This window comes from Poecile atricapillus, chromosome 4 (assembly GCF_030490865.1).
Source record: "Poecile atricapillus isolate bPoeAtr1 chromosome 4, bPoeAtr1.hap1, whole genome shotgun sequence".
Lineage (NCBI taxonomy): Eukaryota > Metazoa > Chordata > Aves > Passeriformes > Paridae > Poecile > Poecile atricapillus.
In genome coordinates this window covers 28,529,370-28,556,000 of record NC_081252.1, presented here as the reverse complement: position 1 = coordinate 28,556,000, position 26,631 = coordinate 28,529,370, and the positions used below count along the sequence as shown (strand labels likewise).

At 40.1% G+C, this 26,631-nt stretch overlaps 1 protein-coding gene across 1 annotated transcript in view; it reads right to left on the bottom strand.

The window, feature by feature from the left end:
- Positions 1-667: 667 nt before the first annotated feature.
- Positions 668-26,631, bottom strand: part of TET2 (tet methylcytosine dioxygenase 2) — a 71,012-nt gene continuing 45,048 nt past the window's right edge. Inside the window, exons 2-10 of the mRNA XM_058837925.1 lie at positions 20,744-24,131; positions 18,449-18,539; positions 14,882-14,975; positions 13,550-13,758; positions 12,607-12,757; positions 10,360-10,449; positions 7,718-7,855; positions 6,050-6,410; positions 668-4,776 (exon numbers count right to left, since the gene is read on the bottom strand). Coding sequence (XP_058693908.1) covers positions 3,359-4,776; positions 6,050-6,410; positions 7,718-7,855; positions 10,360-10,449; positions 12,607-12,757; positions 13,550-13,758; positions 14,882-14,975; positions 18,449-18,539; positions 20,744-24,131 — 5,940 coding nt within the window. The 3' untranslated portion in view covers positions 668-3,358. The remainder of the gene's footprint in view (positions 4,777-6,049; positions 6,411-7,717; positions 7,856-10,359; positions 10,450-12,606; positions 12,758-13,549; positions 13,759-14,881; positions 14,976-18,448; positions 18,540-20,743; positions 24,132-26,631) is intronic.

The window sequence follows — 26,631 nt, the reverse complement described above, 5'->3', positions numbered from 1 at the left end:
CATTAAATAAATATAAATTTTATTAAAAACACCCACATCTCAGCGTTATCAGGAATGATATAATAATAAACAGCTTTCAAATAACCTGCATTACATTACAATACTTACAGTATTTATAACCATCCTCGGATTCTTTTTATAGACATACCAAACATCTCATGAAAATGAATGAAACTAACGTAAAAAAAAAGTAGAACATAAGCATAGAAAATGCACACAGAAGTTCATTACCTTAGTGTCAAACTGCTAAAGTTTCCTACACAACTTAACCACTAGCTTTAGAAGTGAACTTTTTACTGCTGTGCGTCAATCAAGATGAAAAATTCATTCAAGTAAAGTTGACAACTCTCAGAAGCATCTTCAAGTATGGCTATAGTCAACCTGATAATCCTATACAAGCAACTCTGTCTGCTTTGTCATTCATTCCAACTGAGGCAGGGTTCTGTACACCAAAAATTACAGCTCAGGTATTTACAATACAAAACTGATTCACCAACTAAGATTCCTGCTCCTGCTGCCAGCAGTTTGGCAAATGACGGTGCATGGTATATTAACCAAACATCTACTATGGATTAAGTGAATTATATAGGATTTAAAAAAAAAAAAAAAAAAATCACCAAAAGATGAAGATATATAATGATTTACTCAATCTGACATATAACCATCATTTGTTTTTTTCAAAAAGGCAAAACTTTTGTTTCAGTGAGTGGATAAAGTCACAGACTGAGAAAAAACAAAATTGTCATAATAAATACTTGACCATTAAACCCAAAGGCCTCCTTTGATTTACTTGAGTTAGGTTGTGATTCTGTTGGATAGAATTTATTTCGACCAAACTTAATCTTACAGTATATTGCACAAGATATAGCTGGGACATGGAGGTTTGCATGTTTAGGGAAGCCCTTGTACAGACTGTACCTTTTTATATTTTATTTTATTTTATTCATTACAGTATTTAAGAAGCCTTGTTTAGAGAGTGACTTGAACAACTCTAGCAAACAGTCACTTGCCAAACCCCTGACTTACATTTTTCCCTTTAATCAGCTCAGTGCATTCTACTTTCTTTTTGTTTAATCATTTGAAACAGTCAAAACATTCTAAATCTCTTAAACACTTCTGTTACAATAAAGAGCTAACAAATTTACAAAATTAGTTTTAGTTACACAATACATGTACAAGAAAAATAAGAGAAGGGATTCAAAAGAAAAACATTAAATCCCTGAAAAAAACCAAAAAACACAAAAACCCCAAGAATAATATATTTAACCTACAACAGCTTTACATACACACAGATGACACGTTGGCATAGGAGAACATGAGCTGAAATATCCCTGAATTTTTAGAACCAAAAATAAAAAAAGAAAAAAAAAAAAAGAAAAAAAAAAGAGTTGAAGTTCAAGTTATACTTGCTAAAATGTCAAGTATCGAGAGTTTTTTTTGTTTAGTTTTTTGTTTGTTTTTTTCAAAGGCTATTGGGGGGAAAAAGATGGTATACAATATATAAACTTTCACACTCAGTTCAATATCCTATTGCCAAACTAGTGTTGAGGTATATGACAAGTAGGAACATCACTCAAACCTTTTAATGTATTTTTAGCTCACATTATGATATATTTGTAGCAGGCTGAGTAGCACCATGATGTGAATTCAGCTCAAAACCCAAATATATATAGATTTAATATTTTTACAGTACTAAAATACTAAAGCATTGCGTTAAAAAAAGTTTTGTTTACAATTTGATTTACTATACAACTCTCCTGCTTTTTTTTTTTTTATTTTTAATAGAAATTATTGATTTAAAACCACCACAGCAAGCCAGCTGCCTATTTTTTTTTTTTTATTAATCAACGGAATCGCACAGAACTAACCCTGTTTCATTCATCTTATGTAGGCATCAGTCTGCTCTGTCTTTCTGGAAAAGAGGCCACTTGCACCGAGAAATGACTTGCACCACAATGTACATAATTATCAACACAGAAGCAGTTCTGCCATTCCATAATGGGAGCACGAAGATCTCTAGAAACAGCAGAAGCCCAAGCTAACTAGGTGTAGTTTGTTGCATGCTGCTAATTATTACCTGTGGTTAATATAAAATTATTTCCTTAAAACTGTACATATTTGAGCAATGAACTTGTCATAATAATTGTAGAAAACAGTTTACAGTATAGCTGTGTGAGATGAGCACCAGAAAAAATGTGTTTTGTGTACTTAAGTATTCCCTTATATCCAGTAAGCCCCATTTTTACTATAACTGACTGTATTAAAAATGGATATGTAGCCCACTAGCTGATGCATGGCTAAACCAAAAGTATTTAAAAGCTTTTTTAGTTTAAAAAAATTATCTTTGTATTTTAAAATCAAAGTAAACTCTTCTTTTTTTTTTTTTTTAATGTCTTAGTACCTTAGCATTGTTCAAGTTGCCAAGCTTAGGTAGACAAAGTGCTTTCGAAACACTATTTAAAAAAAAATATCTCTCTCTTTTATTGTCCTTTTCTAGGACTTGACTGGATGAGCAAAATCCAGAGGTCTTTGTAATTCCCATATGTTAAAAAGTAAGCTTATTTTAACACCAGGTAACTTCAATACATACATGAATGAAAAGGTCCTCCCAGTTGCTGAAGAACATTTGACTATATCATTGACATTTTGTTATAAAGGCATTAACTGTTTGACTGATAAAATAAAGACACCATTCTCTTAGATAGCACCATGGTTTTAGAATATTCAAACAAATTCAGTGTTTTGCTGTCTATTTGTCTTATACTTACCTACTTTGTTAAATAAAATCAAAAGACTATTAAGATTACAGTAAAAACTGCATGTTAAAAAGCCATAATTCCAGTATTTCAGTACATCATAGATTCAGCACCAGATGTTATTTTAAGATTCCTGCAGTTGTAATACTACAGTATTATTTTTTAGGGTTTTTTTTTTTTTTTGCTCCTGTTCCATGACTATGCAAACTTGATGACATTAAAAGTGGCCACAGATGTGCAAAACTGTAAGGAAAAAAAAAATTCCATTTGCAGATTATCTCTTTCAGTAATAGAGCCAGTGTTTTCCAATGTAACTTGTGAAATGCTTTTTGTTGTGTTCTCTCCTTTTTGCTTTCCTTTTATTTTCTTCTTCTGTTTTATTGTTTGTTTGTTTTTGCATAGGATGCTTTGGTCTTGTTTCCTACATGCCATCTGTGACCACTTAAAAATCAGTGGAAAACACATGCTCTAGTGAGATTCACCTCTTTTTGCTGGTGTGCTGAGGCTTTTTCAACCGATGAGTTCTGTCCACGAAACCTAAAGCACTACTACCCTAGTGACAAGGTGTTTTTTCAAATGAGGTAACCAACCAAGGTGTGAAGTCAGATATATCGGTTGTAAGGCCCTGTAACCCGTGTAAAGGCATATGGAGATGTAGTAACGGTGGAGTCCGTGGTGACCGACAGTGTCCTTTGTGCCAGGGACTTGATGAAGCGCAGGTACGTTGGCTCAGAGGGCTCGTGGGACTCCGCAGGCTCCCGCTTGGCTTTTTTGCCATAGGATTTCTGAGGCACGTAGTCTGGGCCATACTTCTCACATTCCTCTTCTTTCTCTCTTGCCTTCTCAGCCATCTTTGCCTCCCACAGAGCCAGACCATGTTTTGGCTCATTCATGCTCTTGTGCTGGTAAAATACAAGGGATATTCTGGTGGGATGGTTCCTGTTGGGATTTTTTAAGGGAGTCGTTGCGTGGAGCTCGCGTTTTGCACACTCTATGAGAATTGACCCATGAGATGGAGCAACTGCCACTCCTCCAATTTCTGGATCCAGAAAGTTCTGCTCACTATCTGACCAGACTTCATCAGGATCCTCTGCTTTTTCTGGATTCAGCACGTCAGTTTTATCTAAACCACCCTGGGGAGTAGTCCTGTCATGATTTTGACCTGGAAGCATGTTAGACAAACCATTAACTGCATGTGAAATAATCTCATTATCCTTATTTTGGAGATGCAGTGAATTAGGAGGACCACTAAACATACTTGGAGCAGAATGGTAGTCATGTGATAAATGTGGAGAGGGTTGAATGTGATGATGTTCACCTGTTTTACTCATGGAGGCATAGTCCATGCTTGGATTACTCAGATTAGATTTTAACCTTGAGGCAACCTCCATAAAATGGCCATTGGCCTCATGGGTTGAGTAAGAGGAAAATGACCCTACGTGGTGTAAATTTGGTCTAATGGTGCAATTACTGAAGGAGTCTACCTGCATATTTTGGTTTCCATAATTCAAGTACTTGGGACCAAAACTCTGGTTATTCCCAAACCTATGCTGGTATAATGTTTGAATGGGTGGTAGACTTAGTTTAGACATATGGTCTTGGCTCTGGCAACTATACAAGTCCATGTGCTGATGCTGGGAAGAGTAGGAGCCCAAGTAAGAGGGGCAGTTGTCCATAGCTATGTTTCCATTGCATTGGTAGGGGGGATATTGGTTATTTTGACTTAAAGATCCTGAATAAGGGTTCATGGGACTGGAAGAATTCAAATAAGACCCCGCAGACTGTGATGAGGTTGTATAGAGGTTCATGGGATTGGACCCTCCATATGGATCTGAAGTGTACAAAGAGTTTGGATAAGCACTGGCTGGATTAGGCAACCTTCCATAGAGATTTGCAGAACCTGAACCCGAGTAAGAGTTAATGGGATTTGACTGAGGGTTGTTAGGGAGAGAGTGCTGTGGATGTTGCTGCTGCTGCTGCTGCTGCTGTTGTGTGGCTGGTCCTGAAAGACGTAAAAGATCTGTAGACGTAAAAAGGAAAAAACAACCACACAACAAACAGGCTTTTAAAAAAAGGCCCCAAACCAACCAGCCAACCAACCAACCAACCACCCAACCAACCACCCACCCAACAAACTGCATACATTATATGAAATTTCTAAGATAAGTAGATTCATTAACAAGACCCTCCCTTTCTCGTATCTCAAACACCATCCTTTAAGAAGCTGAATAAATACTAAGGCTACTCTTCCTTTTTGGCATGTATCCAACAAGATCAGATGCTAGTGGCAGTGAGGAAAAGAGGACAGTGCATTCTGTTCTGAGTCACATGCACGAAATCCAAAGAGTTGAATTATCTTTTAAGTACCCCATGAAATGGAGCATCAAAGTGCTCCCAAACAGCTGTGCACAAAGTGACTTTCTTTTCCCCAAGAATAAATAGTTCGTCTCATCTACATGAATAGAACTGACTCCAAGAAGTGTTCCTAGCAGTATGTTAAAACCAACATTCACTGATAGAAGAGTGCAGTAATAAGTGACATTAACTGAAGACATGAGAGCAAAAATACTATTCATTAAAGTGCAATGGCATCATTTAATGGCCACAACCCTTGCCTGGGTCATGGGACAGCTGACTTCTATTCATTTATTAGGTATTTCAGTGACCTTCTGGGTGGCCCTGGATGTATGGCTTTTTTCCTCTCTGGGAAAACTGCTGCAACAATGAAATGGTTCTGGTAACTCCTTTGCTCAGGACTCTCAAATCTGCTGCTGAGAAATGCCATAAACTCTTACTCCACTATGGAAAACCTGCTTTGCTTTTGGTCTGGAGGTAGAGAGTATAAATAGTGGTAAAGAGGTTGTGCTTGTATCTCCTGAAATTAGGAGGTTCTCTGTAACAGTGGCAGGCATGGGGTGACGAGTAGGTCATTCTTTGGCAGCAGCATTACATACTTCTCTTCATGGCTTCTAGCACTACTAGTGCTTTAAAGATACTTTACAATACACTGGATGGCAATCAGAGTTTGTTTCTAGATTTCTACAAGTGTTAACTATCCAACAGTATAGGATTTCTCATTGCAACTTTTCTTTATTTTTTCTTCTCTGGAGTTGTACCAAATTTGGCACTCTATTATTTATATAATAGTGATACTCGCTTTCAAGAAATCTCTTGCCTTTTTATTTCAGTACGTTCTTGGGCTGAAAATAATGGTTTTCTTGAGGCTGATTGTAACTGGCCCTGATTTGTAGGATGCTTACCACTGCTGACCCCGCTCAGATTCCTGTGTTTACCTGCCAGCTGCTTTGCGTGACCTGCTGCTTCAGAGGTGCCTTGCTTGTTGCGTGCTGCAGCAGACTTCTCTCTCTCAGCTTTGCTAGACCCATTCTCCAAGGAGGAAAGCTTTTCTGCAGCTGCTTTCTTTGCTTCTAGCTTCCTTTGCCGACAGGTCTTAACCGGCTCTGCTAGCATCCTTACTTTTCGTCGAAAGGAAGTAAGGACCTGGATGCTGCCGTTCTTCTTCTTCTCCTCCTGGCCCTCAGTGCTTCCAAACTCATCCACATCAGAGACTTTGTATAATGGGAGCACATGGAGCTGCTCATCTTCTGGTGTTTGGCCAATTTCACGATTGTCTTCTCTAGTCAGTGTGCAAACCTGTTAGAAAAGTGTTTCAGAGATCTGAAATTCTACCTCTGCATTGTGCCTTGCCCTGACACTGTCAGCACTGGCATCTGGCAAGCTCATTGTAAACTGTAAGTTTCTGTGCAATTTTTGCATATCACAACAAGCCTGCAAATATAATTTCCTCCGTTACTTTGTTGGACAGTGTTAAAAGAAACAGAAGGTGTATAGATATCTATTTCTTTTTCTTGTGCTGAAATAAACAGTATAGTTAGGGATTACCCTCATGTGAAATAAACTCTGTGATCCATTGTACTGTGGCTGAAGAGCTAAAGCAGTGGAATTTGGGACTTCGTACTCACCTGAAGATTCTTTCACTACAGCACATAGGGCAGCTACTGGTTAGAGAGAGTGTGCAATGTAACACACTGGTGTTACACTTCACACCCCCCTACAGTGTAGCTGTAATGTAAATAACAAGATTTAGGGAAGTTACTGTTGTCATGCAGCAAGCCTGTAGTATTAGTTCTAGCTAGAATAGGTATTGGGAGGATCTCTGTGGAAAAAGATGCTGATAGGGACATATTCTGCAGGAAAATCATTGTCCCAGATTTGGGAAGAAAGCTCAGCTGGAAATCTACATTGTATTAGTGGTGATTAACTTGTGAATCTAGTCAGACTCTGGAAACAAGAAAAATTCAGTTTGAATTGAAAAGGCAGATACTCTCTTTGGTTGTAGTAAGAGCTGCACTGTAAGTCTAGGGAGCTGCTTCAAACCACAGCCTTTATGATTATTCAGAACTGAAGAGTATTCTTTCCTATGTTTGGCCCAACTGTTTTGTCACAGAAATAATCCAATATACATTGAGAACCATCTTGCTTTTCTTATATCTTCTTTAGAACTTCTGCTGCACCTGCCAGAAATCAGAACTGAGGAGAGTAAAGGATACATGGACTTGCAGACTTTCTGCTCATCCAAAGCAGGAATATAATCCAAAGTTGTTAGAAGAAGAAGGGTTTCAAGAGGATAAATATGAACCATTTAGTGCCAAGAACACTGAAACAGGCATTTCAGCTCTGCTGGGACCTTCTTTCCATTGTCTCCACAGTTCCTCTTTTACCAGGTCTGTGTTAAACCTTTCTTTAATACACCATAAGTCTCATTCATTTGAAAGGAAAATGTGTGTAGGGGGTAATAAGTTAGCTCAGTTACTGCCTAATTTTTTTTTTTTTTAACTAATCTGCATTATGCAGTATAAATTTAAATGGAGAGGAGACAATGAATCAAAGCCACGAGCTGAGTGCTGGAGTGAGGAGGCTGTTACACATCCCAGACTTACCAGAGTACTCCCATTTTGCATATTGTGCAAGTCTCTGTGAGCATGAGCACAGAAGTCGAGGCAGGCAGTGACCCCTGAGAATGGGCGACCTTCCTTCAAACCCAGGCGACACTCGGGGGCTCTGTGTTCATACTCGATCTGGAGAAACAGGACAGGTTTCACTGGGTGCTGCAGGACACTGAGTGCACAAGGAATGCTCTGCTGTGACAAAGGGCAGGTCTCCCTCACATCTTGGAGGTGACAACACATCTTGAAAGCAAATAAACTACAGAAATTCGATGGCTGATTTGTATCCATGCTTCATTCCTTGCTGCTTTGTTCCCTGGTACCTTCAGTCTCTGGTGTGATTGTGAGATTAGTCAATAATACTTTTCCTTGTGTATTGCTCCTGATTTTCTGCCAGGAGTTGGTGTTTTTACATGACAAATGCAGTGCATGATTTCCATGACTGGCACTCTGAGAGTGATATGTTTGTGTAGACTGGAAGTATACCAAGCTATTAAGGGAAAATGCCTTTAGAAAATTGACTTCAGAATGACTTAATGAAAAATAATAATTTGCTTTTTGATTTGTAATATTTTGGCATGCTAAACATATATTTCATTAGCTTAAGTACAAATCTAACCCCTGACTAAAAAGAGAGAATTCAGTCAAGACAGTGCTTTGTACCCATGCAGTCATTATTAAGGAGCTTTACAAAGAACTCATAATGCAACAACAGACCTTAAACAAAAAGAAAGGATTTTATAATGGAAGATAAAGCCTTGGAAAAATTATGGCTTCATATTTTATTTAGAAAATTAAAAATGAAACCACAGTTATAAAATGCTTTGCTGAAATTCCTGAACCTTTCAAGTGAATGCACAGAACATCTACACTTACTGGAATTTAATGGATCCCTTTTTAAGTTAAGGTCAAATTAGAAGCTTTGCCAAGTCTTCATTCAAAATCACTAAAAATATGTCTAGTTTGCTCACATTGCTCATTGATTTTTCAAATCTGGATTATTTACTTCACTGGAATCTGAAAATAAAAGCAGAACAAAACTTGAAAACTGTCTAAACTTTTTTGGAATTAAATGTGAGTGATCTGAAATGTTAGCCAGACTATAATTGCCTGATCAAGCTATACAGTGCAGCTGCTCTCTGAAATTATCTGTTCAGTCCAGTTGGGAAACAGACTCTTTCCAGTTCTGGGTTGTAACCCAGAAGTGGTCCAGATTTTGGATTAGAATAAATCTGGGAATTTCAAATGTGATTTTAGTGCTTTTTTGATTTTAGAACCTTTTACAATATCATACAAATTAGAACTCAATCATCTTTCTTTAAAGCCCCTGACAGTATCTTGAGTACAGTTTCCCTACAAATATAAGGTCTGCATGAAGCTCATGAAATAAGCCAAGCTATACACATGCCTTACTACATAAGGTAAAAATTGGAACATGTAAAAGCATGTGTTTTCAGCAAATGTTTCAGCACCACAGCTTACTTGGAGAAAAGTTCTTTAGTGAATTTTTGTGGAAAAAGAAAAGCAGCCCAAGCAAAGAAACGATTTCTTGGTCACCATCTCTTTTTTTTTTTTTTTTTTCTCTTCCCATTTTCTCTTGCAGAATGTCTCTCAGATATTTGGACAGATAATATGTGGACACAGCACAGCTAGTGGACACATAGCCACAGTTTTCTCCATAATGAGTCTCCAAATGTTATCTGATCAGGTAAGTGAAACTGGGTAAGTCTGCACTGAGTCTGATTACCCTGTCTAGCTGCTACTAAATATGCAGTAAAAGAGTGAATTTTACTGCAGATAATAATGGACAGTTTTGTGTTAGTTTACTGTTTCTGAGAATCTGTCTTGTGCTAGTTGTACAGTTCTGTCAATAGGAGAGCAGGGTAATGTCACAGTTTGTAGTAGATGCTGAAAGTTTGGGGACTGTAAATTCTGTGAATATTCCTAACCGTAGTAAACCTGAGCAACGAAAAAGGGGGTTAACAGTTACTTGTTTGCAGGTGGTGTGCTGTCACATTTTGGTCTAACTCACTGAAAGATATTTTGTAATGCAATGTAGGCAAGACACAGCCACAGCGAGAACATCGTCAAAGCTCTGAACGTGCTGGTGTCCAAGAACACAGATCCACGGAAAACAGGCGCACACGATCTCCTCATGCAAGAAGGTTGGTGCAGGCACTTGTGTACATACAGAGCTGAGTGTACTCAAATGTAAAACTTCACTTTAGAAGCATGTTTATAAAAACTAAATTCATCTGCTTCTTGAGAGAGCAGAACTGAAACTGTGGCTTCAGGACTTGAGTGCAAACCGTTGCCAATCTCAAACCGTGTTCATGGCAGCTTTGCTGGTTTGGATGGTAAGTCATGCTAAATTCAGAAATTTGTATTTTGGAGCTGAAGAGCAAATTAATTTTATTGTTTTGATATAGCTATCTAGTGGACCAAATCCTGCTAGTTTTACTTGTGAGAGCATTTTAAGTGGAATTGTTCATTTCTAATTGTCTTCATGCTGATGTCAAAGAAATGTTGGCACGAAATGGATATAACGGTTTGGTGCAAGGCTGAAGCATTGGGAAGTATGTTAAAAATCAGGTTATTTCCATGATTGCTCATATTCCTTTTTATCCCCATCATACCTGGTTGTTATATGCATCAGGTGCAAGCTTCTTGTAGGTAGGTGCCATCAGGGTTGACAGATTCTGCAAATTAGATTCTAGTTTTTCCTCCTGTTAGAGATGAAACAGGTTTCAATGACATTTCCATACTGTACATCTGAGATCCAGCAAGTTAGGGTCTTTACACTATCATGTTTACACTGATGGTTGTGTAAAGGCATAAACCAATATCATTGGTGTTTAGACAGTGACTGTTACGAATCTCCTTTTAATTTTATTGTTCCAAGGCCTTTGAAGGAATGAAGCAGTTACAGCAGTGTAGTGGGAAACTTGCAGTAGAACATCACATACTATACTTTTGTTTAAAATTAAGAAAAATCACATTCTTCAACGTGGATATGTTTTAGACCTAAGTCTGATAATCCTCATTATTTTCCTTTTCTGGAGTTGTGGGAAAATAATACTCTTCAGAAAGCTTGAGAGTAATAACATCAGAATGTCCAAGTAAATATGGCTAATTTAAGGGTTTTGCACATTGCAATGACAACACTTTGACATGCTGAAATATTTTTACACGTAGAAATTTAAAAATATTTAAATACTGCAGCCTTCAAAAAGTTCCCAATTTTTAAGCAATGAAGAATCATGGATGTGTTTAGTAACTGGTGATATGGAGTGGGAATGACCACACCTCCTTTTTCCTCTAAATTGAACACTGTCAAAATAAAGCGTTTAAAAAAAATAATCTAATAACATACTTCAGAGCTGTTCCCCATCATCTAAGGATGGGAATCCTAAATTCAAAACCTTGTCTGTATGAGGCCCTGATCTTTAATTTTAAATGCATACAGAATGGTGGCATACTGGAGTGGCATTTTTGTTTTTAGGAGCTTTTATATTTAAGGAAGATGTGAAGCACTGTGAGAAAACAGGTTTCAGAGAGAAATGCATTTGGTGTGTTGAAAGTTTGTATTCCCTACTACAGGACAATATCCTAGTTTGGTTTTGACATGAAATTGTCAAAAAACATCTTGCTGTGACCTTGTGCCTGCTGTCAGAATGTGGAGCTTTTGTATGGCCTGTAGGTTAGTATTTGTTAATATAACTTCTGGTTTTTATTGGTGAGGATTCTGTTTGTGCTGTCTATACTGTGTCTGTGGAACCCAGCCTATGGTCTGGATGCATACTTTGGCTGCCCCAACTTTGGGACCAAGACTGGAGGGTAAAACCTTCTTTCCTGCCTGAATCCGGCTTCCATATGAAGTAAATCCAAGAATGCAAGCTGGAAGAGTGCCCTGGTGTGCTCTGGCCAGGTATCCATCTCAGAAATGTAGGTAGTTTAGGATTGCAGGCTGTGATAAAGAAGGCTTTCTCCCACAGCATGTTTGGAGGAGAGCTATTCTGTAGTTCTTGGTGCTGTAGAAGAGCAGGGGGCAGGAAAACCTGTATGTTAGTTATGATGATATTCTGAACAGTGCACTTTTTTCAACACATGTGGTAGGATGCAGAAGTACCTGTCTCTCTGATTATGAGAGAGTAATTGGAGCTTGGATATGTGTAACACATCAGAATACAGTGAGACTGTGCAGTAATGTGCCAGTGCACAGGCAAGGGACTCAATCTGCACATCCTTGCCAGAAAGCAGACTGGGCCACTGGAGCTTCACAACTTGCTGGAGGTGTCTAAGAGACACTTAGTCATAACTTCAGCATATCTTGTGTCCAGGCTAAGGTCAATCTTTATTACTCTGGCTTGTTTTAAATACTTGCCAGATGTAACACAGAGCCCAGTCTGGAAACATTCAGTGGGGCAGGACTGTATGTAGAATGCGTCTTCTTACCCTCTTCTTCCTATTGTCATCTCGGAGTTTCATCATGGTTGCCTCCATTGAACCAGTCTGCTCTGGTTCCCACTTGCAGTGTTTTGTGCCATTTACTGGTAAACCTTCCACTGTGCCACTGGGGAATGCTCAATTGCAGGCCTAATACAGCCAGAATTATTCAGGCCATGCCCTCTCCTCTAATTGTGAAAGCCTGCAAACATGGTTTCAAGTCTCAGGGCTTTTACCAGCTGTCAGAATTTGGACAGTCAATTCAGCTGGCTCAGTGACTGGAATCAATCGGTTTTGACTGGCGGTTATTTAATTACCCTACTTGTCCAGCACTCAGGGAGGCCTCGGGCCCTGCTCTCTCGTACTGTATCTCTATTTACAGAGCGACAGAAAACATTTCTTTGCAAATGAAGCTTGTTTCAGAAATGGACACTAACCTCTTTTGGGTCATCCCCCATCAGCTTAAACTTTCTTGGAATCTTGCTTCTGGCAAACTTACAACCATTGTAGTACATGCTCCAGGAGCAACCAAAGGAAAATGAAGCACCACAAGTTTCAGGGTCCAGCCCTTGGCATGCACAAGTTCGTCTAAAAGATAAGAGAACACAGCTGTTAGCAGCAGGCAGGTCCCCCTGTGGTGCTCAGGCAGTAGCTATCAGCATTCTACCAGTGCTCCAGGGAACCAGTGGTGTGGATCATCTTCCAGCAGTAAATAATGAAGAAATGTAAGAGGGAGACATACACATCATAACAGAAGAATTTATCAGAGTGAATAATTTCATGGTTACAAAGCAGGTTCTTTGGGGGTTCTACACTTGTGTGAGAAACCCAGCTTGCCCGGGTGAGGGTATGTTTGTGTGGTGCCTTGTTAGGTATTGATACTCATGGTGCCACAGGGGCTTGTGCTGACAGCACTGCAAGAATGTGGGAGCCCTCTGACAGGGGCTAAGCAATAATTACTGAAATATGACTCTACCCATGAAGTCAAAGTAACATACAGTAATAGCTGTGGTAATTTTGGTCTAAATGTTCTTGTTTCTCAGAAAGACATGGGAAAAAGATGCAATTTCTTTAGACTGAGGCTAGTCTGTGTCAGCTTACACAAGTATGATTTAGTGCACCCAGCTTTTATTTCAAGGTTGAAGTATCAGCTATCCTGGCCCCTGCTGAGATCTCTTCTTTTAAATATATTGAGATGTTGCACAGCTCTGATAAAATGTTTGTCCCTATTTATAAGAGTGTTTACTTTGTTTGTGGGTTTTCAAACCACCTGAAATAGCTGGGAATGTTGTAGATGTTTCAGGATAACAGCATGAGTAGAGGTGCTCGGTCTGAAGGTGGGCCTGCAGGTTTGGTGAGCACAGCCTTTGCTCCACTTACTCTTCGTTCAGGGCGCAGCGCCGGTTCGTGAGCGTGCCGTATTTCCTCAGAGTGTCGGTGAGTTCAGAGTAGAGCTTATCAGCCAGGCTGGTTGGGATTCCCTCCCAGACCAGGATGAGAATCACGATGACGGCTGTCTCACATGTGTGTCCTGCTCGCTCGCGCACCAAGCAGAGCAGCTTCTCCTCCTGACTGCTTCTGCGGACTACCTGCATGTACAGCAACACACACCCCAGAGCCCCAACACAAATGATGCCATTCTTAATGTGAAGAGCGAGAAAACAGGAAATCTCAGTGTTACTGTGTGTGTGGGGACGTTACTTCTACCTGTGTCCTTCTCTTTGCTTCTGGAAGTTCAGTCTGTTTTTCTCATGATGATATGCCGGGGCTATCCTTTGTGTTTAATGAATCTGACTCTAAGGGGTTGACTGATGGCATGGAAGGCCATGGTGGTGGAAACCAACTTTGTAAAAGTATCCTCCATGCTCTGATTCAGCAGAAATCCTCTCCTGAATCTGTGGTTGTGGCCCAGATTGATTGGTGAGGAAGAGGAAATGAGCAGTGAGGTGTCTCCCTAAACAGAGCTGGGTTGCTAGGGCAGGAAGCATGCAGGGAAAAGCAGGCAGTAAGGAAGGGACTAAATAACTGGACACAGGAGCTCTCTCCCCTTTCCTTCTGAACTTCAGCAGATATACTCATAACCAGCCTCACAGTTTTGTGACCCCCTCTTATTACATACAAATATTGCAGTGTTGGAAGCAGTAGATGTTTTTCAATTAAAACAGTATCCTTCCAGTAGCATAAGCACTGAGAAGAATTTCCTAAAAAGGGTGCAGTCTGGCATGCATAAAAACTATAATGTAGTTTTTTAGGAAAACTAAATTATAATGTTCCTCATCCTGTCTTTCCCCAGCAATCCAAATCACTCAGTAATTTGTTCCAAAGTATGACAGTGTTTGCTAAGAGGGTGTCCTAACACCTCTCTCAACCTGGGAGGGTATTTTAAAGACATCACAATGGTGAACTTACTGGACTTATTTGTAGCCTAAAATTAAACAGCAGTGAAAATGTCAGGTGGTGCAAAACTTAAATCTAGGCAAACAAGCCCTTCTTCTTAGGTTTCCATACTTTTAAATTAAATTTTATTCTTGCTATTCTCCATGTAACAAGTCAATGGAGTCAGAGATGGGTGGGAGCAGGCTACAGGCACCTCATATTTCTGCTGCTGTTGAGCTATTTTAACTTTCCTAGTGTCAGTTAACAGGACATGTCACTGCTGTCAGCTACATGAACCATCATACTAGACTAGATTAATTTGTTTACATCACTTACCCATTTAGCAATTGGACATCCTTGAGAACTTTTGCCTTCTTTCCCAGTGTAGACAACCCTCTCAATCCTTATAGCTTTACCCTTCTGTCCAAATCTTAAACAAAGCAAAAATATGTACAATGAGCAGATTCATTTGGTTCAGTGTGAACACTGAAGAGATGGAGAATATTTGCCAGTCTTATCTTAGAAAATAAACACTGTGAATTACAAGGAAAGATGTGCAATGTGGTTTGTCTTGATGATTTTATTACGGTGGTGGAATGATATATCAAGAGATGCAAATGTCTTTAATACATCCCAGATGGGTAAAAATTATCACTATCACATTAATATTACCAAATATTTTAACCATATCATTAGAGTATTTGTTATAGATGACGTTTTGGAAAGTGGACTTCTTTTAAAATCAAAAGAAGTCTCTTTATTTTGGTGAAGAATTTTATATTTTTCTTTTAATTTCTGGGTTGAAGTTGTTTGTGAAATGTACATAATTAAGTTGTCATGGAACAGCTGGCATGGAATAGTCACTCTATTAATTTTCTGTGCTTGTTTCTGTCTTAGTGTGAATCAGTTAAGTCAGAATTAATTTGTATCATATCTATTTTTTTTAACTTTATCATCCATCATAAATTGTTACTTATTTACTTATACTCAACTTCTGTACTCCAGCTAGGATCACAAGGTGCCCTCAAATAACACCATTTGTGTGTCTATTTGCAGCCAAGGTGGGCAAGCTCCCACCCAATGGGTGAAGCATTTAAACAAGGGGATGGTGCTCTCAAGGCAGGCTCTAGCTCCATGTGCAAGCAGTCCTGTGGCCAGAGCAAAAAGGATCCACTTTCCAGGTGGAAATATGTGGCAAATGCCATGTGAAGGATATCTTGACTCTGTAGGAAGTGCTGGATGTGTTGAGCCATTACCAGGCATTTCTCTGGGACTGCCCACCTGCTGATCCTGGGAGCACACCAGGGCAGGTGTGCCAGGGATCTGCCAGGGCAGAAACCACAGTATTACAGGCTGAGCCACCCTGGCTGTCCAGCTGCTCCTTTTCTGGAATGCTGCCACTCTCATTGGTGTTAACTTTTAATAGTCAAATGAGGGGACTAACTGAATCTATCTCCTTGTTCTTTGCCTTTTACCTACACAGCAGTCAAGGTATGTTCTTGTTATGCAGCCATTTAGTGATGCCTTATGAACTTTTGGCCCTTTTTCCTCTTGTTTTTGCACTAAAATCTTGGTGACATATTTAAGGGCCAGTATCTGCATTTAAACTTTTGTCCTGTAAAGGAAATGAAAAATGCTTATTTTTAGATGTGATTTCATTGTGAAGTTCCAATGTCACAGAAAATCATACAAATTCAAGTTGTACTACAACATCAGAATCGAGTTGTACTACACATGTTCTGCAGGCAACTGTTAGGTCACTTTTTCCTGCTTAGGCTTGGATATTAGTATTTACTTGTTTCTTTAATTAACCACATTAAAAAAAATTATATCTTTACATTTTCTATCAGTTTTCTAATCTGGATTGCTGGACAACTGTGTGGATGCCTTTGTAGAAGTATGCTGTGCATTATACACTGGAAATGAAATGGACTTCATCCCAAATTTTTTCAACTGTCAGAAAGGAATTTGTGCCTGATGTTTGTCATGCTTGCTTTCAGGCCAAAGCTGATTGGCTTAAAAACTAGAGCAAATCTATCTGAGCATGAAGTAGGAATTGAGAGAAGGAAGAGGTAAAATGTCTGTATCTGCTGTGGATTCTGCAAGAAATTAGTTCTGCTATAGCTAAAATATTAATTGTAAGTCTAAATCCAAATCCTGGCTTCTTTAGCAGTGCTGATACCTTAACAGTCAATCCATATGCATGGGAAGCCAGGTTAAAAGTGCTTGAGTTGTGATTAATGTCACCAACTGCACATGTATGCTTGACAGTATCTTTATAGTAAAGGGTTTGGATTTTTTTACTTAGGGATACAAAATTAACTAATGAGTTCTGGAGTTTCTTAGTCAGAGAATTTCACAGTTCATACCATACAGTTGAACACTGGCCATTGTTCAAGTGGCTGCTGCTATACTCTGCTGAAACTGGCTGATTAGTTGCACGTTATCTATGATATCTCATGCTTTCCTTCTGCCAACATGAAATGAAATTAAATTCAAAAAAGAAAAAAAAAAGGTGAGGTCAATGTTAAGAATGAAAAATTACTTTCCAAATTAAAAAACCTGAAAAAAATTAATCTCTATAATTGACATTACAACATGAATGACTTTCCTCTTATATTTATTATTTGTAAATACTAAAGAACCAGTTGATGAGAGCTCTAGAGATAACAGATGGTAAAGAATTTCTTCAGAGCATCAGTGTTCACTCTCCCTTCCCAGAAGGAAGCTGATTTATGTAGCTTACATGCACTTGAGCTGCTGTCAAAGCTGAAAATTACTGGGGCAAGCCGTGCACAAGAGTCACAGGGAAGGAGGTGCTCAGAAAGAGAAAGGACCTTAGGATTTAGTTTGAAGGGTTTAATAGGCTACAAGTGCCCCATGGTTGTGCAGTGATGAGCACAAACTAACAGACCTTGTTAAGAAATGGTGCTCCTTAGCTCAGACCCAGCACTGCAATAATGCCCACTTGCTTTTGGTTCTGCAGCTAGCTGGAGCTTCACTGCTGTTCTGGAGTCCAGATTTTTAAGGTACTAACAAATTCCCATCTGTCTTTGACTTAACTGAAGAGTTCTTTGTTAGCTTCTTTGTTCAGGGGGGAACTAAATTCCCAGATACCTCTAAAAATCTAGTCATTATTGACTACAAGTAGTGCAGAATTCACAGTGCAGAAGTCACTTTTGTGACAGCTTTTAATTTGTATATCTTAGGCTGGTGGGGTTTGTGCTCACATGTATTTTTAAACAGCACATATCATGTATCTCTTCTTTGCCTTTAAAAATTCCTGATTTAGTTGGTGTTGATGTAATAGATACACCACAGGATGCAACATGATAACAGGGATTGTCCATAATCAAGATAAGACTGGGTTTGTGCAATACTCCAAGGCAGGGGAATGTTTTCTCACAACACTACTTATCAATTCTTGGACTGAAATCCCATCCAGCAATTTTGTGGCACTCCTCTGGACATGAACGAATGAGATTTAGATATTTAGTAATTTAGTGAGGGGAAACTAATGTTAAAATTTGGTATTGTGCTCTTCATCCTCCTTCTCCGCTGGCATTCTCCTAGCTAGAGGGAACACCAGCTCTGTGCCTGCCTTTGCAGCCACTGCCAGCCGCCTTGCTTGGCAGGCTGCTGAGAACTTGTTCCGGCTTGGGTTTGCTGGCATGTGTCTCCCAGGGCACAGCCCGTGCCAGCCAGCAGACTATTAGCCCTGTCAAATATTGTGACTCTCTGGTGAATAGCAGGGTGCGTAATGTTGGCAACACTGGAGTAGCTATGCCTACAAGTAATTACTTGATTTGCAGTTGTTTATTTCTTTATGTGCAAAAGCTGGAAAAATTCTGACATCCACAAAAGGATAAACGTTAATGTGCTCTGTGCCTTTGCGCTAATTACCTTTCTTCCATGATTTCTCTAATAGCTGCCACATTAGGACCGGCTCCTAGATGGGTATAGAAGGGACCTTCATCTTTTTCAATAATTTGCTCTGTTTAAAACAAAAATAAAGGTTATTACTTTGAAGCTTAATTCTTTCATGTAAAATGTCACATTGCAAAGCTTACCTAGCTTGTTAGAAGGCTGCTGTATGGGCCAGGGGTCAGTTTTCAAACACTTAAGTCTAAGGTATTTGCCTACACAGTTTGTACAAAACATGCAAAGCAATGGCTAATCCTGCAAGCAGCCGTGATAGGGACTGTGTGCCCTTCCCTAGCACAAACACTTATTCCACATCTCAGGCTCCACACTGACGTTCACACTGGCGTTTTCCTGTTATCAGCAAACAATTGTTTCTCCTTCTCCCACTTCCTCCTCTCCCAGAATATAGAAAGGAGGATAATGGGATAACAGTGGTAAATATTGATATTAGGGAGTTGTACCGTACTTGTTTTTCAGCAGACATGTTAGAGTGCAGGAACTTACAGCTTGAAAAACTGGCCACTAAGGTTACACAGAGAATTCCTGCCTCCCACAGAAAAACTGTGAAATGAAAAAAACCCCAAGTTTGCTGGAAAAATTCATGCACAAGGCCTGGTCAAAACCCTTGTATGCCAAGAATGTTGCCTCAGTTTTCTGTGTGTAGGTAGGACCATATCAGCAGTCATAATACATGCTGTATGTTTGGTTTGGTACCAGGAAGCATGCTCCAGCTGTGTGAAAGAAGTGGCCAGGCCCTGCTTGGGTTCAGGAGATGGTGGAGCTGTGCTGGCTGATGTCTGAATGCTGACTTGATGCTTTCTAACATAACTTGATGCCATGCTAACTCCAAGGGCTGGATGGGTGGTGCTGCTCCTGACAGACAGCCTCTGGAAGTATGATGAAGGTATGGTATAAATCTGAACGTGTCAGTGGGGAATGGCTTAATTTAATCTTCTTAAGGACAATATTGATAAGAAAGAGCAATAAACCTATAGATTATGCTGTGGCACTGTGTTCTTCAGAGAGTTTCATACTCCTGTATTTCCTCGTGTCTGCTAGGACTGAAGAATTAAAATGTAAATGGAGAGTAAGTTCTTAAGGGTGCTTAGTGGTTTCAATATGAAAAAAAAAAAGTGAGGATAAGGAAATAACTGCCAGAAAAACTTGTGCTAATTATATGGAAGAAATAATATTTAAAAACTCCAATAAATGACAACTATGTGATCAAAAAAACCTACATTTTGAAGGTTGTTTCTTATAAAACAAGGAACAGCAAGGAACTGGCTTCCAGAGTTCTTCCTGGGAGCTCTAGAAATAGACTACTTCCTGATTTTGTTCCTACATGTCTTCTCTGAGACATAGCCCCAACATTCAAAAAGGCAAAAAGGTCCATTTTGTATTTTGGAGGAGCATTGATTCAGCTTTCCTCTTATAGGTGATACAAAATCCTAGTAACTGAAACTATAACAAGGATTTTTATTTTCTTCTTCTCACTTTTGGTGCTGAACCTTTTGTCTCAGCCTGAATAGTTTATCCAGTAGGTATCCAGTAGAGTCTGAAAGTGCCTGTTACACTTGGCTACATGCAAGGTCAGTACTGTAAGAAAGTTTGGGCTGGGGGACCATGCCTGTAACTCTGCTTCCCTCTGCTCTATTTTTCCAGCTCTTGGAGATAGGGTTTGCCATCACGCAACAAGAAGTGTCGCCCCACTCTTTTTTTGGTCTGCTTGTGTAGCTTCTCTATGAAACTGTGGATCTCTTGCATATGCCTGAAAAGGAGGATAAACTCTTGCAATAAGTGAGGAATAATCTGACATCTGTTTTCACTTAGGCTTTACTAAGGGAAAAATTTCACTGTTAGAGCAAAAAATGCCCATAAGGCTCTAAAGTTTTGGACCGGGATTGTTTTTTTAAAAGCTGTATCTAACCTTGACAAATAAATTAGGTCATAAAGTTATGATCTACTTTTTAGCAGTATGTTGTTGTTACATGTGTGCTGCTCAAGGAGAATGAATATGAGGCCATAAGCATTCTGACTGAAAAATCAAATAGGTAATTGATTTATGAAATGATGAGAAAGGTGCATGTGTAGGGTTGGTAAGTGAAGTACGCATAAGTGTGTAAAATCCCAGTTTTATAAGTCTTCACAAATAACTGTTCTTAAAAATCCCTCAAAAAAATCTAGCAAAACCATCTAACTAACCCTGTGATCCTAACTTGAAGGCTCATTTCCTTCCTGTGAACAATTATGTTTTTAGTACATCTCAGCACTTACCAACACAGCTGCAAGATGGGAAATCATACTGGGTTTTGGCAGGTGTGTCCAATAAATTTTTTACAGGAGTATCCAATAACTTGGAAGGTGAGTCTAAAAAATTATTGAGAACAGTTCCAGCTGTTCTTTTGGTCGGGGTTTTCTCAGCAGACAAGTTTGCTTGCTGATCTAAGATTGGGGTTTGAGTGTCAAAATCTGCAGCACTGGTATTTCGTGATAGGATGGTAATAGGGCCTGCTGTTTCAACCTTCACATGTTTGGGTGATTTGAGAGTAAATGTCTTATGATCAAACAGTGATTTGACCTGTATCTGTTTTAGCTGCTGCTCCATTGTCTCAATGATGCTCTTTTGTTGCATGTTCTCGCAGACAAAGTGCTGATTCTCCTGTTTAATTGTTTTTTTCCACATTTTGTTTTCCAGCTGCCCAGCTGATGGGCGCATGCAGACATTAGACTTTGTACCAGCCTCAATTTTTATTGGCTTGCGTGCTGCACTGGGACCAATCTCAGTTTTGGGTTGCTGGTATGCTTGTTGCTCCTGTTTTTGCAAAAGATGCCACCGCAGAGCAGCATGCTTTTGAAAATCCTTAGGGTTCTGGGACTGCAAATGACAGCCTCTCTGGTCTTGGACGTGTGGGGCAGTTTGGCTGTGTGGTAAGTACTGCTGAGGGATCTGTGGAGCATGTTTGCTCGGGAGGTCTTGGTTCAGACTAGCACCATAGCCCTGTGAGGGCTGGAGGGGTGGCACCTGCAGAATTGAGGCTTGTTGTGTCTGTTGCTCTTGTTCTTGAAAACAATGATTCACATCTTGTTTTGCGGTCAAGTTATTTGAAAAATACTGCACATGCTGCAATTCCTGCATTTTGTTGGCTCCAAAGCGTTCCATATTTGTGGCGTTCCCTTTCTTCTCGGAAATCAGATGCCTGTTGTTTGGGCAAGCGTGCTGGAGACTGGCATTTGCCTTCTGAGTGTAAAGGGGAGCTTTGTTGTTCATGGTCTGTACCTGCTCTAGACCCAGCTGAGCGTTAGGCAGTGGGAATGCAGCTGATTTAGCATACTTACTCCCAGTTTGGAAACATTCATCTACTTTAAGTTGATTGAAGGAGGTCCTGTCTAGAGGCTGCTCAGCATTGCTTTGGGGATGGGATATGGCTTGGGGCAGGTCTTTAGTTTTCATTTGCAGAGCCTGCTGCTGGTTTGGGGTTAGCTGTGGACTGCATGGCAGTTGCACTGGATGTGCCTGTTTTTGCAGCATCTGTTGCAAGATGTGTGAATGCAAGAATTGCCCATTTTCCCCTGGCTGGGGATTCAAGTGCTGCTGTTTCAAGGGGGCCCCCAAAGGCTGTTCAGCTTGTTGTTCTGATCTTGGCTGGAAATAGAGCTGCTGTGGAGGGTGTTGCTGCACTTGGGACTTGAGAAGGGAATCTACCTTTGTGAGTTGTGGCTGCGGTGAGTGTTTCTGGAACGGCAGCTGCTGGTCAGCTGGGGGATGCGGCTGCAGCTGGGAGCTCTCGCTTTTGTACAGTGAAGGAAATTGTTCCTGTTGCATTATCTTCTGGCTCTGGGCCTGTCCTGAAGGCCCCTTTAATGAATCAGGACTTCCAGCATACTGTTTTGTATGGACTGTTTGGGCTGTGCTTGCCTGGTACTGAAGAATTGACCGCAATAATGCTTCACTGGGCTTTTGGGGAGGCTCTCCCTGGCGGAACTGGGTGGAAACCAGTTCTATCCAGGCTGGTTTTGAATAATGTTGAGCTTGTTGTACAGGCTCTTTCACTTGGTCCTTCTCTTTGTCAGGAGGAGTCTCAGGTTCTCTCTGTCCTGGGAAATGCTGATAGTGTTGTTGCAGCTCACCCTCACTTCTGTGTGCGTGCAGGTTTTGGAGGGGAGATTCTGATGCCAGTGTCACTTCTTTGGGGCGCTGCGAAATCGAGGCGGCCACAGCAGCTTGCGGGTTGCTTTCACTGACATCTTGTTCTGACATTTGTGCCTGTTGCAGAAGGCTCTGCTGAGGGTGAAGTTGTTGTTGGCTGAGGCTGGGACTTTCTGACATTGGTCCCTCTTGTTGCCCTTCATTTTTTATCTCCCCAGGAAGAGTTTCATCACATCTGTTGTCATAGGAATGGTGTCCTTCTTGCACCACGGCAGACAGTGCACTATTCATTTCTGGAGCAGGAGTGGTGGAGGAATCTTTGTGAAACATTGAGTTCTGTGTAAAGAAAGCACCATTATTTTCTGCTTGCTCAGAGTACCTTTCCAGAGCAGTGCTCTGAGCTTGCAGGTTACTGCTGGAACTTAGAGAGAGGTCTTGGTTGGGAACCTGCCCTATGCTTCCATGAATATTACTGTTTCCTACAGGTAACTGGTGAGGATCATAGCCTGGAATCTGTTGTTGTAGCTGTAGATCTGGTTTCTGAAGTGAACAGCTACCTGGCAATACAGGTGGTTTACCGGAGTCTTTTGTGTTGTAGACCTCAGTAACCACTACAGCTGGCACTTGAGGCAGCTCAGAGTTTGAGGTCTGTGGGGAAGTGATCTGCCCTGAGGTATGGGATGAATGTGTTGTCTCGTAGGACAACTCGTTAGTAGCCTGACTGGTAATGGCATCGATATGAGATGTGTTCTTCTGCATTGCTATGGAAACATGTTCTGGATAATATTGAGACAGTGTTTTCTCCAGGAGTTCACCATGCATGCTTTCCATGGAAGAGGCAGAAACTGTAGCACCATTAGGCATTGGCACTGCCTTGTTCTTAAGTAGTAAGACAATGTCCCTGTTATGGCAATGAATATTTTCCCGCTCCTGCTCATTCTGAATCGGAAGGTCATGAGGGTTTTCTGAACCAACGCTGTTGTATCTTGTAGACGGTATCAAATCTGAAGCTTTGTTCTCTTGTCTTGTAAAACTCTCAGATTTCTTCTCACTGTAACAATTGGAGACACTTGGTTTTTCACTATTGTCTTCTGGCTCAGCTTTTTCTCCGTTTACCTCTTTGTCTTGTTTCACTTTCTTGCTCTCATGAAGTCCATACAGAGAGGGCTCACTAAAAGTGCGTTTGATCCCACCATTTTGCATATATTTGGAATATACTTTCTTTTCTTGTAAAAGGTCAGGGCTAACACAATTGTTTGGACTTCCCTTCAGGTGGGGCACTCCAAAGTTGCTTTTATTGAATAGCGGCTTGTGCTCTCCATTTACTTCCACTTCAGGCCTCTCTGTTGCTGGACTCCCATTCTGTAGCTTCACTGCAGAAGGCTCTGCCTGGCAAACGTGAGAAGACTGTGGTATTAGAAATGGACTCAATCTATTGCCGTCAACATGGTTGGTTCTGTCCTGTTCCATCTGGCCTGCTCCGGGGCCATCCACAAGGCTACCCTCTGAACGTATCTAAAAGAGATAAGGAACAAGGAAAGAATCTAAGTCAGTTTTAGTTTCCATTGAAGGACAGACAGTTACTGACAATTCCTCCACCACTCAAGCACCCCTTGCCCTGACCAGCTCCCAAACACAGTGTGAACCTGCAAGCACACCCAAGGGGTGTTTCACTATCCTAGTGCATCTTGCACCCCCAGGTCTCCCTTTTTCTTAAAGGTCTGTTTTTCAAGATGAAAAGAGAGTGAAAATATGGAGTGACTTACCCCCATATGACACACAAGAAGGTATTTTACCAGAAGAAATCTCTCACAGTGGTGCAAAAATATTGTTTGCTTTTGAATGATTTGCACAGACTCTTCTGTCATCACATTTTGCCCTTGGTAAGGCAGAAAGTCATGTTGAAACTATGGTTCCTAGACTTGGTCCTAATCCTGTAATTTGATTAAGTGTGCCAAACCTCTTTTGTCTGACTTGGAGTATTGCCACCAAGTTTCCAATTAGAGGGGAAAACCTTTTTTTTCTGCCCTCAGCTGTCTGACAGGGTCTTTTTAAACTGGAATTCCTAAAGACCACGCAAGTGGCACAATACACAGGACAAAGTCATGCTTGACTGCTGTCCTCAGGAACTCATACAGTTCATCAACAGATTGGTAATGTGGACAGAAATAGAGTCATTTATGAAAGGTTTGATGGAAATGCTTTTTTTCAGGTATCAATATCCTTTCAAATTTATATATAGGCATCAAGCATGGCTTAAACTGTGCATTGGGTTTTGAATTGAGCTCTTCAGCTGTGGAGCTAGGATTTTTTTCTTCTTTTTTGATATGGGAAATCCCATTTTCTCATATACTCCTTATTTACAAAGTGAAGTTTTTAGCTAGATAAAAGTACTGACAATATGCAGTGAGCAAATTCCATACAATGACAAGCTAATCCTGTTCACATGCATCTTCCCAGAATTCACAGACCCAGTTAACATACATAAAGCCTTTGTTTGACTCTGCATTATTTATTCTTTGTTGGTTTATGGTTCTCAACCAGCCACAAATGACAGAAAGCAGACTGACAGTGGGTCTTACTGATATGAAGTTGCACAGAGAAAATCTGGACATATGCATGTCTGTTCTGAAGCTTCTATTTTTGGTTTGCATTAAGGAGAATCTGAAGGGTTTTCCATTACCAGGTAAGCTGTGCTTGGACTGCAGTCAGGAGAAGCATTACATGTGGCTGGTATTGCCACTACATAGGAAGAACTACTATGCTGAAAAAATTCTCCCATCACAGTTGCTCTGCTTATGTATTTATCCTACATTAATATTTTTATGTTATTAAAATGTAAATTTAAATGTTATTTAAATGTAATTTATATAGTTTTCAGTGCAGTATTGCTGTACTCAGTTTAGTAATGTCATTCTAAAATGCTTTTATAACTAATATTAATTCATTAAATACATTGCATCCAGCAGAATTCTCTCTGCTTGCACCTCTGATTTCAGTAGAAGGACAATTCAAATGCACATTTTGACCAGCAAGCACCTATTCAATAACGTATTAATTTCCTTCGATTGCCAGACTTGTTTTTAGATTTACTTTTGACCTCCTGAAGTTTGGGTTTTGTTTCTTTCTTTACTCAATTTTTCATTTTTTATGTTTTTTTATAACAGAAGTAGAGAAGTTCTTGTTGCAAGTACCAGTACTTTAAAAAAGAAATTTTGCAGGGAAAGCTAAGAACAGGGAGATGGAAAAATATGTTTGTCAGTCTTGCGTGGGTTTTTTTTACATGGTAGTGTAGGCTTATTCCCTTCTAGAGGTCTTTCCCACCATAGCTTTATAGTACCACAAGACATGAGCCTTTGTAGCTTTCCCAGGGAGACAATGTTCCATGCTGAGCAGAAAGCTGTGTGAACAGGATTCCTCTGATGTGTCATTCTAGGCCAGGCAGCAGGAAGATGCTCCTGGAGTGTCTCAAAAATAAAATGCCAGACTAATTTGGAAGCCATTCTTTGCCTTCACACCTTTCATTCCTAAAAACTGCAGGTGAACCACAGACGTGAGTGTGTAGGCTGCTGCATTTTGCAAGTATGAAATGAAATAAAGGGCACCATAGTAATTAACACTGTGCTGTCAAGCTGCTTCTAAAAGATTTATTTCTTTAAAAAGTTTTAGTCTGTGCAACTAAGCTGTGAGAAACTTTGTCTGGCCCTCAAAGTCTGCCTTGCAGCTTTTTTTGGTGTAACCTGTGGGTTGCAACCAAATTCCTTCTGAGAATTCCCAGGCAATCTTTCTTCCTCAACTCCTTACTATCTATCAGATAAACCCACCATTTTCTTTAGAAGTAGGGGCTCCCTGATTTCTCTAAACTTAGCTTGAAAACCCCTCAAAGGAGCACATCTGTGGTCAGAACAGAGTCTTAGGTTCATGCTGTCCTCAAAACCCACAAAGTTACCTTGTGAGATGAATTATGGTTCATGGCATTCTTAAAGACCTCATGGTATGTACCCTCAAATTCTGA